Below are 12,850 nucleotides of genomic sequence, written 5' to 3'. Positions count from 1 at the left end.
TGGCGGCTAAATCTCGCGAGAGTTGCTTTTGCGCGCGAACTCTAAGTGCCAGGGTCCCGGGGTCCGCTTGTGGCTAGTGGCTGTGCAGGCCCCCGGGGGACGCAACGACTCCAGCGGACCCGGACACCTTCTTCACCCCGCCATGGAGACCTCAGCGAAGAAGGAGCAGCAGCAGCCCGCGGAGGCCAAGATCAGAAACCTGCCCTGGTAGGAGGAGGCCCGGCTGCCGCGGGGAAGGGGATCGGTGGCCTGGGTGGTCAAGTGGAGCGGCCGCAGCCCGACTTCGCTCCACCGCCCCCGACCTGCAGCCGAACGGAGCCCCAGAAGTTCGCCTTGGCACCCGCAACTCCCCAGTCCCCTCCGTTCTTTTAGGACTTTTGTCATGTCTTCCGCTGCCCTAATCCCACCGCCCCCATCCCTTTTACGCGGTGGGTGACAGCGTAGCGGTTCGGTCCCTTCCGACTTTGCATCGGCTTCCGTGCCAAAATGCCCTCTACTCTTGCGTAATCTTCAATGCAGTTATTGTTCAAATTCTAAACTGAAATAATGGTGATGATAACGCTCCCTAGGTAAGTGGTATTTAAATGGCTTCCTGTTAGATCACCAAGGACCCTGTTAGATGTTTGATCTTTACAAGGACCCTAGGAGGTATGTGCTGTTACTATTCCAGTTGTAATACTGCAAGGTTAAATGACTTGCCTAAGGTCCAGAGCTTGAAAATAGGTTTGGATTTGAACCCAGGTGAATTCAGAGCTTGCACTCCAAACCGTCTTACTTTCACAGCTGCATCTGAATGATGGTTTAGAAACTGATAGGATTTGGCTCGATTTCGGAAAGCTCCAAGTTGGTCTTGTCTAGTAAGGAGTTCAGTTTGTTTCTATCGTGGAAAAAACGCACAACATACAGTTTACACTTGTGAACATTTTAAAGTGTATAGTTCAGTGACACTAAGTACACTGAGGATGTCATGCTACCATCTCACTGCCTGGTTCCAAAACTTTTCATCACCCCAAATGGAAACTCCATACCCGTTGGCAGTGACTCCCCCATTACCACCCCATCCCCTTGCACCCCTGGCAGCCACTGATCCACTTTCTCTCTCTGAATTTGCTTATTGTGGGTAATCATATAAATAGAATCAATCTGTGGCCTTTTGTGACTGGCTGCTTTCACTTAGCACCATGTTTTCAAGGTTCATCCATGTTGTCGCAGGTATCGGTGCATCAGTCGTTTTTATGGCTGAATAGCCTTCCCTTGTATGGATAGACCGCCATTTATCTATCCATTCATCTTTGATGTGTATTTGGGAACGAGTTCAGTTTTTAATTTACTTTGAAATGATAGGTGCCCAGCCAGGTTGAGATTATTTATAGACAGACAGCTGGAGAGGGGAAATCAGAGCAGGGTTTATCAACCTCAGCACTATTGGTATTTTGGGCTAGATATTTGGTGGGTGTGCGCATGGTGACTATCCTGTGCATCGTAGGATGTTTAGTGACATCCCTGGGGCCTGTCCATGGGAGGCCCGTAGCACCCTCTACCCAGTTGTGACAACTGAAAATGTCTCCAGATATCACCGAGTGTTTCCTGGAGGACAAAATTGCCCCTGGTTGAGAACCAGGGGTCTGTATTCAAACTTAAAGGGTTTTGCTTCTCTTCCTCTTTTTGTTAGGATATGAAAGGATTCTTTTGCACGTAACAGCATGTCCTTGCATTTGTATATAATCCATGCTAAATTGTATTTCAGGGTTGAAAAATACCGGCCACAGACACTGAATGATCTGATTTCTCATCAGGACATTTTGAGTACCAGTAAGCATCCATGTGTCATTTGCTGTTAGTCTGGTTGGAGGACCCGTATGAATTTCTTGGTGATGTCTCTGCTGAGTCATAACCTTGAAAGATCTGATTGAGCTTTATGGAATGTTGCTCTAAGAGCTGAGTCCTTCCCATTTTTCATTCCTGCATCTGCCTCTGAGTTGGATGTGAGGTTGATGTGCATTCAGCCCAACTCAAGGGCCCACGGCGAATGAGGCAACTCCCGGAAACTGATGGGGTCTCTCTTTCCTCCCAATCCTCAGTTCAGAAATTTATTAGCGAAGACCGACTGCCGCACCTGCTTCTCTATGGTCCTCCAGGGACAGGAAAGACCTCTACTATCCTAGCCTGTGCTAAACAGCTATACAAAGATAAGGAATTTGGCTCCATGGTCTTGGAGGTAAATAGGATTATTCTTAGTCTACAAAGGAGAGTCTCTTAGTTCTCTTAGATTTGTTGTTGTTTGTTTGTTTTTCTCTTAGATTTGTTTTACTTTACAAGTAAGTTGCTTTGCTGGACATAAAATAATATTTCGAGTCACTTTTCCTGGAATTGATGTTTCGCTCTGGATTGGCATTAGATAGGGGCAGCTGTAGGGCTAGATAAATATCTCTGCCGTTGCCAACTTCTACTCAAACACTCAGTGGTCACTCGGGGAGTGGTCGCTCGGTAGCTTGCTGTCCAGATTTGTTCTTCATGTTGTTCCACCCCGTTCTTGCCCTGGAAGGCCAAGCTATATTGACTGCAGGCTGCCTGGTCCTCGGGCTCCTGGTTAGGTTTGGCTAATAGGGGTCGTGGCTGGAGTCAGAGGAGAACGATGCCTGGTTCTGCCCTGGGGGCCACCACAGGCTGACAGCATCCTGAACCACAGAGCAAGTCGCACTGCCTTCTCCAGATGCCGACACCACCCCCCAACTCATTTCTGAGGATCTGGGGCTGGTAACGGGCCCCGATAGTCCCGGAGAGATTGCGTAGCCCTCGTGGTTTCCCCACACCCCACCAATACCTTTTAAAATCTCTCTTCACGGAATTCTCTTCAAACCACTGAGTTGTGAGTCTGCCATCTGCTGCTGAGATTTGACTGATAGACTTAGATCACAGAATTCTAAATGTTGTCTATCCCAAAAAAAAAAATGTTTAACTTTTTTTGTTGTCAGAGATCTTAGAACCTTGCTGCCACCAGTGTTCTTAATTCCATGCATCAAAGACTTGGTAACTTCGGGGTTGCTCTGGATTGCGGTAGCTAAAACTGAACACGATTCTGCTCATGCCAGAGGTGTTCACTGTGACCAGGCCAATTAGTTATTCCTCCAGAGTATGTCGGTGATTGTCCTCGAAAGGGGGAGGAAACACAGTTGTTGGCCTTTCAGAATGTAATGTACCAATCTAGTGAGTTGTGAGTTTGAAATACAATTGTGATCTTGGTTTTTTTAATAGTGTTTATCTCTTAGCTGTTGTTAGACCTAGAGACCTAGCTTGCCGAGCTGGACTGATGAAAAGATAAATTAATTCACAGATGATTCACCAGCATGTGTCTAATTTATTTCGGCTTCTCTCTTCCACATTCAGCTGAATGCTTCAGACGACCGAGGAATAGATATCGTTCGGGGACCAATCCTGAGCTTTGCCAGCACAAGGACAATATTTAAGTAAGAATTATTTGTATAATTTCTCTCCCTAGAGGTTTTGATCAGTGAGATGACAGAGCTTAATGTTTTAAATCCTCCCCCTTTGCCAGTCTATAAAGGTAAACAATGCCTTTGTCAAAAGTAGCCATTAAAAAGAGATAAAGTACAAGGATGGTGGTAAGATATAATGCAAATGTGAAAATAAAACATCATCTCAGAACTTGCTAATATAGCAAGTAATCGGTCTTCAGTTAGCTACTAAAACAAAGTTAACGCTTCCCCAACTTGCTATATTAGCAAGTTCCTTGGGGAAGCGTTAACTTTGTTTTAGTAGCTAACTGAAGACCGATTACATCCTAGGACCAGGTGAGCTCGTTCGAATTTATTATTATTTTTTTATTTAATTTATTTATTTTTGAGAGAGAGAGGACAAGCAGGGGAGGGTCAGAGAGAGAGGGGGAGACACAGAATCCGAAGCAGGCTCCAGGCTCTGAGCTGTCAGCACAGAGCCCGACGTGGGGCTTGAACTCACGAACCGTGAGATCATGACCTGAGCCAAAGTCAGCTGCTTACCCGACTAAGCCACCCAGGTGCCCCTAAGCTAGTTTGAATTTAAACAAAAATAAATTGTGATCAGGATGGATAAAAAGGGAAAAGTGAAGGCAGGCAGGAGTGGAGGTGGTGGCAAAAAGCAAGGCCAGAGCAACAGGTCACGGAGTGGAGACAAAGGTGAAGGTGCCAGAGGCAGCAGCGTGACAAAAAATGCAAAAGTCAGACCTCAGTTCCCTTTAAGAGTTGAAAGAGTGATGGGCATGTCCTCTGCACAGTCACACTTGTTTGCTTCACTCAGAGGTCAAGGAGGAGTGGACTCTCTGAGGCCCAGCCTGATGGCACAAATGTGAACATGTAGGTTTCGGCCTGGAGACTGAAGGGAGATTAAAGACATCTTCGGGGGCGCCTGGGTGGTTCTGTTGGTTGAGCGTCTGATTCTTGATTTTTGCTCAGATCATGATCCCGGAGTCGTGGGGTCGAGCCCCGTGTCGGGCTCAGTGCCAAGTGTGGAGCCTGCCTGGGATTCTCTCTCTCCCTCCACCCCCTCCTCCACTTGCACAGGTGCACACGGTCTCTGTCTCTCTAAAATAAAAAAATAATAATAAATCTTCATATGGTACCATTTGTTTTCCTAGGAAAGGCTTCAAACTAGTGATCTTGGATGAAGCTGACGCCATGACTCAAGACGCCCAGAACGCCTTGAGGAGAGGTAGGCAGACCTGTCAGGTATAGTGTGTTGGCTCCTGAGTGCATTAGAAGGAGAATTAGGCACTTTGGACATGAGATAATGACACGGGCTGTTGACAATTTTTGTTCATCTTCTGCCCCAGAGAAATCAGTTTCCCTTTCTCTGTGTAATCCCACCCGACGGTCTAGAACAAAAATCTCCCTGTATTGGGGGTTTCCCCTTGCAGCAGCTTAAAGGGAGAAGCCCTGTTGGGACTTTCAAGTCCGACCAGACACAGGTGTTGCATCCTCCTTTTCCACTGGGTTCATTTTGGGGCTGAGAATTTGCATTCTTCGATGAGGAGGGGGGTACGGAAAGTCTTGTATTCCTCAGCTGCTAGGTAGACCTTTCTGCTCTCAGTACCCCGAGATACACAGTAGCCAAGAAAATAATACTGGAAATGTTGTCGCACTCAGAAAGCTGACGTGACTTCTCTATTTGCCAAGGGAATGATTTGGCAGGGAAGGAGAGTATCCCGCTAGTTGTCTGTCTTAAGGGGCCTGGTGCAGTTGATTTCTCTGAAAGGACATTGGTAATCTCTGGCATTAAGATTCTGAGGTAACGGGGGCACCTGGATGGCTCAGTCTGTTGAGTGTCTGACTTCAGCTCAAGTCATGATCTCCCGGTTCGTGGGTTCGAGCCCCACGTCAGGCTCTGTGTTGACTGTTTGCTCAGAGCCTGGAGGCTGCTTCAGATTCTGTGTCTCCTTCCCTCTCTGCCCTTCCCCTTCTCCCTCTCTGTCTCACTCTGTCTCTCAAAAATAAATAAATGTAAAAAAAAAAAAAAAAAAAAAAAAGATTCTGAGGTAACCAACTAGGAGAGAAGAACAATCTTTTGGAGTTCTGGGGGAGAAGGAGTGGATTGCAGCCCATGTTTGGGAGGAGGAGGAGGACAGTTAGAGTATCTTCTGATCTTAAAAGCCTTGGCAGCCTTTCTTCAGCATTTGCTCCGTGGAATGGCTGTCAGTCTGGGCAGATCCCCATGCGAGAGTACTGGGAAACTGCAGAGTGAAACTGGTGTTTCATAAGCCTCTCTGAATTCATCACTCTCTCGAATGCTCTAAGGCTTCGAGACAAAGTGCACCAGACAGTCCACACGGAGGTACCCCCGGCCCCGCCATTAGAAGGTGGGGCATCACCAACCTGCCATAGAATTTTATGCAAAAGGACAGGGGTGCTATGGAGGGGGATGGCAGGGGCAGGAGTGCTGGGGAGGGGGATGGCAGGGGCAGGGGTGCTATGGAGGGGGATGGCAGGGGCAGGAGTGCTGGGGAGGGGGATGGCAGGGGCAGGGGTGCTATGGAGGGGGATAGCAGGGACAGGGGTGCTCTGGAGGGGGATGGCAGGGACAGGGGTGCTGGGGAGGGGGATGGCAGGGGCAAGGTGCTCTGGAGGGGGATGGCAGGGACGGGGTTGCTACGGAGGGGGATGGCAGGGACAGAGTTGCTATGGAGGGGGATGGCAGGGGTGCTGGGGAGGGCGATGTCAGGGGCAGGGTGCTATGGAGGGGGATGGCAGGGGCAGGGTGCTATGGAGGGCGATGGTAGGGGTGCTAGAATCAGGGCAAGTCATCAAAAAGGATGCATTTTATAAAATCCTGTAGAGATGACCGGTTCACCAGCTTTTCGGAAGAGAGTGGCCGGTGCCCCCGTCCTGACCACCACAGGGACCGCCTCTCTTGTTACAGTAGCGTCCCCTCCATGCTTGCAATCTGCACCTCTTGTTTCCTGTACCCTTCACGTGACCATGGAAGAGTTCAGGGTTTCCAGGTCTTTTGAAGAATCCGAATGGACACGAGGTTGTTTTCTTTTCCCTTGCCAGTGATTGAGAAATTTACCGAAAATACCCGCTTTTGCCTCATCTGTAACTATCTGTCAAAGATCATCCCTGCCTTGCAGTCCCGCTGTACGAGGTTCCGATTCGGTCCTCTGACTCCTGAACTCATGGTTCCCCGCCTGGAACATGTTGTAGATGTAGAGAAGTAAGTACATCGGAAAGCAGGGAATGTGAGGGCCCTGGGGACTGAGCAGCGTAGGCCGGGTTCTGGGATGGCTGGCCGGTTGACATTTACAGGTGTCATGTGTGTAGACAACGAAGTAGGGTGCCGGGCACAGAGGAAGCGTCGGGCTGTCAGCTGTCGTCATCCTCTCTGGTATCTCCTGGACTTTCTTCATAAACGGCACTTGGTTCTTCTCCTGATTCCATCCTCCTCCCCCGTGGAAGCTGTCCCGATTTCCTCCTACTCTCCTTTTGTCATTGGAGACTGCATGCTGCCAGGTCCCTTCTGCTAAGATGCCTCTAGCCTTTTTTGACTAGAAGGGAAGGTACCGAGACTTTGCCTTCTGTAGAATCAATCGGTTGCCAAGTAGCCAACCCCAGCTGCTGCCTGTTGAAGGGGGTGCTCTGGCTTCGTGCTCCGGGTCTCGCCGGTGCTCTTTCCTCTCAGAACAGAACTCAAAGCCCGTCGCTCAGCATGGCGATGCCTGGTCCTAAATACGGGTCTTTCTAGACTCTGAGTGGGCTGTGACTGCTAATGTGAAGCCCACATTCCTTAAAACCAGAGTGAATTCTGGGTCCTATAGATCAGGAGAGTTCTGCTCCCTCCGTCCTTCCCTTTCTTTCGTTACTTCAAAGCCTTAATCATTCCAGGCCATCTCGATCCCTTGGTGAACGCTCGCGCTCTCCAGGCCCCTGAGTTCCTCCTGCCTCTCTCCTTTCAGGGTGGACATAAGTGAGGACGGGATGAAAGCACTTGTGACTCTTTCCAGCGGAGATATGCGAAGGGCTCTGAACATTCTGCAGGTATGGTACTACTCCTAGCAAATCTTTAGGCACTGCTTTGGAATAGTTTCTCAAGAAAGACAGAAGCAGCAGCACAGCCAACCTAGAAATTCAGAAATCTACACCTGGTAAGATCTCCGTCTCACAACATACCAAAGATTTCCCCCTAACCTTTGTGTTTTGAAAAATTGCAAGAATAATTTGCTGGAGACAAGGGAAAGCTAGGGAAGGACGCTGCAGCTGTAACACCACAGTGGCATCCTCTCACGAGGCCAGGTCTTCCCAGGGTACACCGTGCGGGGTTCGAGCTGCCCTGCACCCACATAATGTTACCGCCTACCTGTATCGCTGCCTCCGGTTTCCTCCTGACCCGCCGTGGTGACGGCCACCATGATTCTTCCCCTCTATCTGCCAGAGCACCAATATGGCCTTTGGGAAGGTGACAGAGGAGACCGTCTACACCTGCACTGGGCACCCACTCAAGTCAGACATCGCCAACATTCTGGACTGGATGTTGAATCAAGACTTCACGACAGCCTACAGAAGTATCCTTTCTCACGTCCTGCCGATGGCACATTAGGTACCTCAGGCCAGAACTTGGCCCAGGAGCCCAGGCTGCAGCCGGTGTCTACACCCTACTGGCAAAAGGCAGTTGGCTGTGTATGTATCTGGTCAGCTTTTAGTGGGAACAACAGGTCTCTGGGTGGAGTGGCTCCCTGCCTTTAAAGCCCTTCCTCCTGAAGGGCTCTGACCTGGGTATGGCTTGAAGCCACTTTCCTCATGGATGAGAGAAGCAGTTAGACTTTGGGGTGGCAAATGTGATCATTTTCTTTTTTTTTTTTTTTTTTTTTAATGTTTATTTATTTTTGAGACAGAGAGAGACAGAGCATGAACGGGGGAGGGTCACAGAGAGAAGGAGACACAGAATCTGAAACAGGCTCCAGGCTCTGAGCTGTCAGCACAGAGCCCGACGCGGGGCTCGAACCCACGAACCGTGAGATCATGACCTGAGCCAAAGTTGGACGCTTAACCGACTGAGCCACCCACGCGCCCCAAGATGTGATCATTTTCAAGTGGCCACTGTTATTCTCATTTTGCAGTGAAATGGAAAGCTAGGGGTAGCCTTCTGGGAGATGCATTTAGCTCTGTTCTCTACGAGACAGAAGGAGGCTCTTGTTGAAGATAAAAACAATTTTTTAGAAGGTGGGGAGTGGCATCTGGCTGGCTCAGTCGCTGGAGCGTCTGACTCTTGATTTCGGTTCAGGTCATGACCCCAGGGTCATGGGATCAAGCCGTGTGTCAGGCTCTGAGCTGAGCAGGTGGCCTGCTTGGGATTCTCTCTCCGTCTCCTTCTGCCCTTCTCCCTTACACACTCTCGCTCTACAATAAAATAATGATAAGAATTGGGGCCCAACATATGCAGGTTCAAATCGAAAGAAACAGCCGTGTCAGGATTAAAAACCCTACTTCCCAAAGTCACTCTGACCAGAGTCTGGCTTCAAAATTGTGTGCAGCGGGTTTCTCCTGGAATTTGTGCCTTTTGCCGTAACCATTCCTCTCTAGATATTACAGAGTTGAAAACGCTGAAGGGGTTGGCGTTACAGGACATCCTGACAGAGATACACTTGTTTGTGCACAGAGGTAAGTCAGGCTCTTCCTAGCTGAGAAGCTGAGGGGGAGGCGTGTGGCGGGCTTTAAGGGTCAGGTGGGGAGGGAACACGAGGCTCCACTTTGGAAGCGAAGAAACAGGAATGAAGTATGGACCTGACCCCTCAGTTTTAGTTTTGTCTTGTTGCTATTTGAAACTTTGTTCCCCAACTACTCTCTCAACCTCTAAAACTGCTGGGGAAAGAAACTCTTGAGGGCCAACTTTCATTCCTCCAAGGGTTTGTACTTTATAGCAGCAAATAGTATGCTGTAATTCACCCTGTAATTTCTAAGGGTATCTTCCCCCAAAAGGAGAGGAGGAGGAACATCTGTCTTCAGTGTAAACCAAAGCAGTCTGAAGCGAACCACGTGAAGTTCCACACTTGGTCGTAACTTCTGTACAGAGAAGTGGTTCTCCTCCTTGGCAGTGTATAGGAAGCCCCCCAGACCAATTCAGTTGGCCTTTTGGAGGGAACTGGGCATCAGGATTTTCTCAGGCGCTGCAGGCGATCTGCTGTGTGGCCTTTTCGGGCAAACCCTTCCTTCCGCGACAGCCAACTACAGACACTCGTCCTGCCGGTCCGCCATCGTCCTGCCGGGGCCTCTCCAGGCCTCACTGGGCCAACCGGCACGACCGCTGCCCGAGAACATGGTCCACTCAAGCCCAGCTCTGCCCTTTGTGGGAAATGAGTGTGAATAGATGTTTAAAATTCAGTGGATTACATTTGTTTGTAAAACTGGGACAGCAAGTGAGAACTGGGCTTTCCAGTTCCCTTCTAGAGCTGCCCCCTTGCTAAAGCAGTGCTGCTGATCTTGTGTCCTTGTGACCTCTTTGGAACCTGCTCACAAAATGGGTAAAAACTGAAAACCTGTAGTGTTCACTTCTTCAGAAGTGCGGTCCCTGGTGATCTGAGGCCTCCAGACAAGTTTAGTGTCACCTGATGTTTAAATTCCTAATCGTGGCGTGATTTTTTTTTTTTTTTAGTAGCAGCGAGTGGCAGACCTCACTCAGTTGATTTTGTTTTTTCCCCCAGTTGACTTTCCATCTTCAGTTCGAGTACATTTATTGACCAAAATGGCAGACATTGAGTGAGTATTTCCCAATATTCTTTTCCCTTTTTTACCCTGTAGTGTTTTTTTTCCCTCCTACTTGCATGGCTGCAATTTTGTCTACGTCATTCATAAATGGCACAATCTCGTTTGTGGTGAGATCGCTGAAAGAAACATGGGGAAGGGCATGATTTGCGTATCTAAAGAACATACAAATAAACATAAGGACAGGTTCAGCTCAGTTACATATTTGAGATAAAGGCTTCTCCTTAGGCCTCAGGGGCCTGGTCCACATTGGCTCTAGAAATGCTGTTATTTGGAAGGCCTGCTTCGGTTCCGACATCCAGGTCACTTGGGGACAAGCGGCTATCCAGCTGTTATTAAAGCATTTTGGCATAGCAAAGCATATTGGGGGGAAAAGTAAACATAAACTCAATTTTCCACTTTGCCTGGCTCCATAAACACAGTTATTAGCCCCCAGTGAAGCTGGCAGCTATCATTTAAGTAGACAAAAGCATTGGGTTCAAAACAGAGGCCAACACAGGGCCAGCTCTAATTTGCTATCACTGGCTTTCCACATGCGCACTTTAGGTCCCTTAGCCCCACGCTGTGAATGTCGTGATTTTGCCTTCGCTGGCTGGGCGCCTGGAAGGTGGCAAGATAGACTGCCGGTGTCCTGCTTTACCTTTTACTAGAGCACAGAACCACAGTCAGCCATACTTCCCAGTGAATTAAGAGGAAGGGAATCTGAATGATAATTTCTCTCAATTCATTTTGCGAGTGAAGAAGTAATCCTTAGTCATGTAAATTCTGCATACCCCTGTACAGCTAGAACAAAGTTAAGTTCAGGACGCTGCCGTTGACAACGAACAATTTTTTTATTTAATTTTTCCTCACCAGTTTGGATCGAATTATAAATGAGTGTTCAGGGTAGAGAAGAAAACGTTAGGGGACACATTCAAGATGACTTCACGATAAAGTTTTACTGCCTCCTTTCCTCCTTCAGCAGATGTTCCGTCTTTGATCTCCACTGTTCTCTTGTCAAAAGGTAGCTGTCCGTGATATTCTCTATTCTTACCTTTTGTTTGATTTCTTTTAGGTACAGACTTTCTGTTGGCACCAACGAGAAGATTCAGCTGAGTTCCCTCATAGCCGCTTTCCAGGTCACCAGGGACCTGATCGTCACAGAGGCCTAAATGCTGAGGACCATTCGCCACCATTCGCGGGCCCCACAGTGACTGGAGAAGAGGGGACTCTGTCACGGGATGACCTGCTGTGCGGGCTGGGGGATGAAGCCACGGTCGCCCCGAGTTTTGGAAAACTGTTCCAGACACGGGTGGGGCAAAGGTTTAAAAAGTACCATGTTTGTGTTTGTTTGGAGCAGGTATATACCAAACGGTTTTAATATACGGCTCTCTTATTGCACTGCCCATTTGTGTTTTACAGGAAAAAAGAGTAAAATGCTTTCTTTTAGTCTTAAGGCTCTTTACCATGGAACTGCTTAGATGGCAGGAAACTGGCCTACCCCATTTTGGTCTAGAACAGAAGGCTTCCAAATCTCATGTGGTACCAGTGTCTTCTATCACTCAAGGTAAACTGAACATCTCCAGAGTCAAGTGTGTAAATCTAACCTGTGGCACCATCTCCATATCTACCTTATGAAGGTGTCAATGAAGAAGAAAATTGGTGTTACTGGATTTCTGGCCCATTAACCTGAGGCACGGGGCCTCAGGTTCCCTTACTTGAAAAGTATCTATTTCTCCTCTTAAAGTAGGTTCCTAACTGAGGTGTGGACAGTGAAGAGTCACTTCGTGCCCGTGGGGGCCAGGCCTAGGACTCCCTCCTTAACGCAAGGAGGGCAGGCAAGCATGGGCCGGACTCGAAGCCGCAAGGACGAGGCCCTGTGCAGTGTGGCAGTTTATTTTAGAGCCAACAGGCTGCATTTATGATAGTGTTCTTCTCAATAAAAATAAAGCAGCTTGCGTGTTGGCTGTGTTACGAGTGACTCCTTCGCCGATTATAAACACGCGGTCATTCAACTTGCATCTGTGTGAAAAGCCTCCCCCATCTCTGGGATCACAGAATAAGCTCTCCTCGGAGGCTATTCTTTACAAAGGTGTCAGGTTCTTATACTATTCAAAAGGGAGAAGGTGGTTACTTCCATCACTGGTGTTCAACCCGCTCCCCAAGGACACCAAGCAGAGTTTGCAGCTAATGGCAAAGTGGGGCCTCGGGGAAGCCGCCCAGAGCCTCTCAGACTACGCTGTGACATTTCAAGGTAACCACAAAATTGAAAATTGGCCCCAGCCATTCCCTGCTGCCCTGCTGTACTCACTTGGTTTGAGAGGTGGCATTTTTTTCTTAGTGGAAAAAATGAAACGGTGAGCCAAAAGCTTTTTAACTTTCCCTTCAATGGAAGCCTCTCATCTCGAAAAGAAATGTTTCTCTTCGGCAACAGAGGTGGTAGAGGGGACTCTCGTACTTTTGCAACAAGTGTTATCATGTTACACTGGCCTCCAAAAAGCACCTAGTAAGAAAGCCAAAGGATAAGGTGTTGTGTTTCTTTTAAAATAATTTAAAATATATTAAATTTTCCAAAGGCAGATTTCATTGGAATGAGGTGTCTTGATCAGATAATGACACGCCAC

The 12,850-nt window shown here is 48.3% G+C and overlaps 1 protein-coding gene across 1 annotated transcript; it reads left to right on the top strand.

Moving 5' to 3' along the window:
- The first annotated feature begins 22 nt into the window (after positions 1 to 22).
- On the top strand, positions 23 to 12,190 carry RFC5 (replication factor C subunit 5). The gene is made up of 11 exons (XM_058691150.1): positions 23 to 207; positions 1,748 to 1,812; positions 2,082 to 2,218; positions 3,388 to 3,467; positions 4,634 to 4,707; positions 6,546 to 6,705; positions 7,445 to 7,526; positions 7,921 to 8,050; positions 9,069 to 9,146; positions 10,187 to 10,241; positions 11,302 to 12,190. The coding sequence occupies exons 1-11, from the start codon at positions 143 to 145 to the stop codon at positions 11,396 to 11,398; spliced, it is 1,023 nt and encodes a 340-aa protein (XP_058547133.1). The 5' UTR covers positions 23 to 142; the 3' UTR covers positions 11,399 to 12,190.
- Positions 12,191 to 12,850: the final 660 nt, after the last annotated feature.

This window comes from Neofelis nebulosa, chromosome 11 (genome assembly GCF_028018385.1).
Source record: "Neofelis nebulosa isolate mNeoNeb1 chromosome 11, mNeoNeb1.pri, whole genome shotgun sequence".
Taxonomy (NCBI): Eukaryota; Metazoa; Chordata; class Mammalia; order Carnivora; family Felidae; genus Neofelis; species Neofelis nebulosa.
This window is presented reverse-complemented; position numbering and strand designations above follow the sequence as displayed.